The sequence below is a fragment of the Mandrillus leucophaeus genome, unplaced genomic scaffold (assembly GCF_000951045.1).
Source record: "Mandrillus leucophaeus isolate KB7577 unplaced genomic scaffold, Mleu.le_1.0 Scaffold59, whole genome shotgun sequence".
Taxonomy (NCBI): Eukaryota; Metazoa; Chordata; class Mammalia; order Primates; family Cercopithecidae; genus Mandrillus; species Mandrillus leucophaeus.
In genome coordinates this window covers 2,384,206-2,389,492 of record NW_012106363.1, presented here as the reverse complement: position 1 = coordinate 2,389,492, position 5,287 = coordinate 2,384,206, and the positions used below count along the sequence as shown (strand labels likewise).

The following is a 5,287-nucleotide window of genomic DNA, read 5'->3' as shown; positions in this document are numbered from 1 at the left end:
GCTATAAAGTTAGCAGTTGATGCAGCAGAAAAAGCATGAGCCATGGAGCTAGAAGACCCGGATTCCATTTCTTTGGACAAACTGTTTCACCTCTCTGATCTTCAGGAAACTTGGATACTCTGTAGTTTTAGTGTTAGTTATAATAAAATTTTAATTTATATTTAGGGGGAATAAAGCACTGCTTTTGGAGGTACTTCTGTATTTTAAAGAATGAACTACTTAAAAAATAATGCCTTTTTAGGAGGTGAAAATTTATTTGCCCTCTACCATACCCGTTCCTTTCTTGTATTTCCCTACTCCTTTATACCCTAAAATACACCGACACCTTCATGCATCCTTTGGGAACCAAAGCCCTTCTAATGAGGTTGTCTGGCTAATCTCAGGAGGTAGTGTTGGCATATGGCACGGCTCACTGGTGCTTTCCCTATTAAACTGCACATGCGTGTGGCTGGAAAGGACAAGAGTAGCTCTGTACAACCATTTTTCTACTAGTGGCTGAAAGTAGATGGGGCCAACTTTAGAAACATTTATGATGTTAATAGCATTTCCAGTCTTTTCTTTCCTGTGTTCCTGACACTTTGATCCTTTCCGAGTAGATCCTTGGTTTACTCTGAGGCAGAGCTTCTCAGAAGTAAATGTGCACATGAATCACCTGGGGATCTCATTAAGCTTCAGATTCTGATTCTGTAGGTCTTAGGTGGGTTGATTCTGCATTTTTAGTTCTCTCAGGTGATGGTGATACTGTGGTCCATGGACCTCATGTGGTTAAAAAGCCTTAAACCATCTTCTCATATTGAAATAGAAAACAATATGTAGTAGTTGTTATTTTTACATGTCATTTCACTAATCAGAAGTAATGGATTCTGGCGTCTCCTTGTCTTGCATCCTCTTGGGAGAAAGCACACCATGCGTTGGCCAAGATACAGTTAGTGATCTTTACCATGGATCTGCTAGGTGTGCAGGAGTGTGTGTCTAGTCACCAACTCCTCTGGAGACATGGCATTGATCTTTCCTTCCCAGTATTTCTCCTTTTTCTATTTTCACATTTCCACTGCCTGATACTGTGCTGTTAGGATTAGGTCTGTAGGGGTTTCCAGCTGTAGCTTCACATGGTGCTAGAATGAGCCTGCTGTCTCTGCTTCATCATGAAATGATATTTTCTTTATATTTGGAACTATTTCAGTATACTTTAGTCAGTACATACGGTTTATTAAGAAATTGCGATTAAAATTACCCTTATTAGGGATAGTGAAGTGCCTTTCATAGTAAGGAGACTGGTCATCAGCAGAAGTAACCCCAGTGCTTGGAAATATGTGTCTGAAATAATATTGGGAAGCATGAGTGCAAGCAAGGGAACTAAGATGTAGTCTTTGGGAGGCAGGACTAGAGTGGGATATCTAGTTTGTAGTAGTGGAAAGTAGCCTTAATCTGCATTTTCCTGAAGTGGAACAAGGGTCCTTAACCAGATTTTCGTAAACCCTTTTTCTCTAATTAGTATTTTAACTTAGTAACTTAAAATTTTAAAAATACAGACATATATTTTTGACTAGGCAATATATTCACATGGTATAAAAGTCTAATATGGAGAAACGAATGAATAGTGAAAACTCTCTTCTGCTCTGTCTCCCTGGCTACCTACTTTCCTTCTTTGGAGGTAGCCAGTTGTATGCATTCTGATGCATCCTATTAGGTAACTTTTTAAAGAGTAACTTGGCTCTCTAAGCATTTTGATGTCAGGAAGAGTCTCCTGTATAGTCAATGTGAACCTTTCAGTCATGGAAAAAGACATGTCCTTTTGTAAGTAAGTTGACTGGTTTGTATACCTAGCTCTCGTATGATTTGGTTACATGTGTCACATCCAGAGAAGCTAGTCAATCCTTAAGTAAACTGACATATTGTGAAAAGTTTTGGGTTTTTTTTTTTTTTTTTTGTCTCACAAAGTTAAAGATGAGACTCCTCTCCATCATGAGCTGCTTAGTAAGTGGCCAGCAGCTAGTTTGTATATGTTTTTATGTTTTTGGCTGTCTCTAGTGGCAGTGTATTTCCCTTCTGGTAATGAACTTTGTGACAAAGAAGTATAATTTATCCTTTTAGTTAATTAGCGGTGTTACTGCATATATTTGGAAAATTAATTGATATGTTTACTGTTTGGAGAGCTGAGTCTGTGGCCTGCAAGTAAAATGGTAAATGCTAACCAGGACAAAGAAGAGAAGTTTGCTAAGTGCTTTGTAGTGACCTTATGTTTGGGTCAAACTCAGTGATGCCTGGGTTTAGACTTATTCAGGGTGTGAGCCAGGGTTTTGTTTAATTTGAGCCACTTACATATTTTAAAAAGTAAGAAACTCATTTGTAAATAGATGATAGTTTTATTGAAAACTGTATTAAACTTTATTTAATTGCCTTATCTCCTATTTTAGGTTTGAAAGAGAAGATAGTGAGGAGCTTTGAAGTCTCCTCGGATGGGTCCTTCTTGCTCATAAATGGCATTGCTGGATATTTGCATTTGCTAGCAATGAAGGTAAAGCATTATTATTGCTACTTGTTCTTCTCCCACAAGACATTCGTGTAGGCATAGTCTTGAACCTTAACTCAGTGTGTCCTTAAATATGCATCTCTAAGTAGAGGAGCACAGGTGGGACTTGGAGAGAAGTTGTTGGCAGTTGGGGTAGACCTTTTGATTACAGGGAAAAGTACAGTTGAGTAGGTGCTAGAAAATAGAGAACTAGGTTATTTTTCTCTACATTGTGTGATTCTTCTGTATACTTTCTAACAGTTTGATAAATATTTATTGTTTTAGACCAAAGAACTGATTGGAAGCATGAAAATTAATGGAAGGGTTGCAGCATCCACATTCTCTTCAGATAGTAAGAAAGTGTATGCCTCTTCGGGTAAGTCAATGACTTGAAAGAAGCTAAGGATATTTTTACATTTTAAATTTTGGGCCAGGCACGGTGGCTCACACCTGTAATCACACTACTTTGGGAGGCTGAAGTGGGCGGATACCTTGAGGTCAGCGGTTCAAGACCAGCCTGGCCAACATGGTAAAACTCCATCTTTACTAAAAATGCAAAAAGTAGCAGGGCGTGGTGGCACGGGCCTGTAATCCCAGCTACTTGAGAGGCTGAGGTGGGAGAATCGCTTGAACCTGGGAGGCAGAGGTTGCAGTGAGCTGTGATTGGGCCACTGCACTCCAGCCTGAGGGACAGAACGAGACTCCATCTCAATAAATTTTTTTTTTTAGCCGTCTATCCTGGGCTACAGAGCAAGACTCTGTCTCAAAAAAAAACAAAAGCAGAACAAAAAAACAAAAAACAACTAGGGTCAGGTGTGGTAGCTTACTCCTGTAATCCCGGCACTTTGGGAGGCGGAGGTGAGTGGATCATTTGAGGTCAGGAGTTCAAGACCAGCCTGGCCAACATGGTAAAACTCCATCTTTACTAAAAATGCAAAAAGTAGCCGGGCGTGGTGGCACGGGCCTGTAATCCCAGCTACTTGAGAGGCTGAGGTGGGAGAATCGCTTGAACCTGGGAGGCAGAGGTTGCAGTGAGCTGTGATTGGGCCACTGCACTCCAGCCTGAGGGACAGAACGAGACTCCATCTCAATAAATTTTTTTTTTTAGCCGTCTATCCTGGACTACAGAGCAAGACTCTGTCTCAAAAAAAACAAAAGCAGAACAAAAAAACAAAAAACAACTAGGGTCAGGTGTGGTAGCTTACTCCTGTAATCCCGGCACTTTGGGAGGCGGAGGTGAGTGGATCATTTGAGGTCAGGAGTTCAAGACCAGCCTGGCCAACATGGTAAGACCCTGTCTCTATTGAAAATACAAAAATTAGCCAGGCATCCCAGCTAGTCGGGAGGCTGAGGCAGAGAATCGCTGGAACCTGGGAGACAGAAGCTGCACTGAGCTGAGATCACATCTCAAAAAAAAGAAAAAAAAAAAAAAATATATATATATATGTATGTGTATATATGTGAATTTAACAAAAAGCCGTGTTTGGTTTTAAGTTTCTTTTTAGGTAGAAAATCGGATTTATTTTTAGAATTCATTTTTGTTGCCATTGCCTTCTCATTAACTAATAATAGTGGAGGGCTAACAATTTAACATGCAGTTTTAACATGTTTGGGGAAAGAATGGGAAGATTACGCTTCTGTAAAAGGTTATTCAGGGGTAATCATTCTCATATGATTTCCCGTGCTATGAACATTAAAATAAAATTTTATATGCCTTTTTTTCCCTATTCTATCTTTTGTCACTTGGTTTTCAGGAAACCTTCAGAGGGCAAAGGAAAAACTTCCACTACAGTTTGATTTATATTAACATTCTTGAAATGACAAAATCATAGATACAGAGAATAGATTAGTGGTTGTGAGGGTTTAAGGAGGATTTGAGGGCAGGAGGGATGTGGAGGTGGCTGTAAAAGACCAACAGGAGGGGTCCTTGTGGTGACAGGAAGTTTTGTGTCTTGACTGTATCAGTGTCACTATCCTGGTTGTAATGTTGTCCTGTAGTTATGCAAAATGTTAACATTGGGGGGAAATGGTAAAGTAAGACCACACTGTATTTTCTGTATTATTCCTTACAGTGTATGTGAATCTACAATTATCTTAAGAGACATGATTTTAAGTAAGTAGTCTTACCTTTCTTAAAAAGATAAGGCAGACATTATTTAAAAAAAGATGATTCATTTGAAGGTTTTCTGACTTTCTTTTTGAAAGTTACTTAAAATCATCAACTCCTGTAACAATACTCTCTTGACTTCGATAATGTTTTAAATTGTCTTCATTATTGTCCTTTCTGATCTTTCTGTAGCTCTTTTAATTAACTGCACTGTCCTGCTCTTCTACCTTTCTGACTTCCCTAAGCCTTCTTGACTCTTATTCTGTATCCCAAAGGACCGTGGAGGCCATCCCTTGGGAGAGCTACATAATCTTAGCATAGTTAATGCTGTGTTTGATAGTGGGAGGCTTTCAAGTGGTTCTGCTCTGTGAGTAGTAGTCAGCAATCTCTGTATAGCTTTTTAGCATAATTTTTATTTGACCTCAGCTAGGAGCATTTGGTAATTTAACGTTAATAAAATTAGTAGCATTAATTAAAATTATTTAACTTTTTAAAAAGGATTAATTTTAGCATTAACATTAATTTTTGTTTTGTTTTTATCCTAGAATCAGACTTTCACAAGGTTATTTACATTCGTATGTTTCTAATCAATGAATAAAAGGCCAGGAGTAGCTATATTTTCTATATTATACTAGTTTTTGTGACCAGAAAGAAGAGAAAGAAAAGAG

General features: G+C 38.6%; 1 protein-coding gene across 1 annotated transcript in view; it reads left to right on the top strand.

Annotated features, from left to right (window-relative positions):
• UTP18 (UTP18 small subunit (SSU) processome component homolog (yeast)) overlaps positions 1-5,287 on the top strand; it is a 46,453-nt gene that overhangs the window by 22,484 nt on the left and 18,682 nt on the right. The window contains exons 7-8 of the mRNA XM_011999224.1: positions 2,418-2,518; positions 2,798-2,888. Of these exons, the coding sequence (XP_011854614.1) occupies positions 2,418-2,518; positions 2,798-2,888 (192 nt within the window). The remainder of the gene's footprint in view (positions 1-2,417; positions 2,519-2,797; positions 2,889-5,287) is intronic.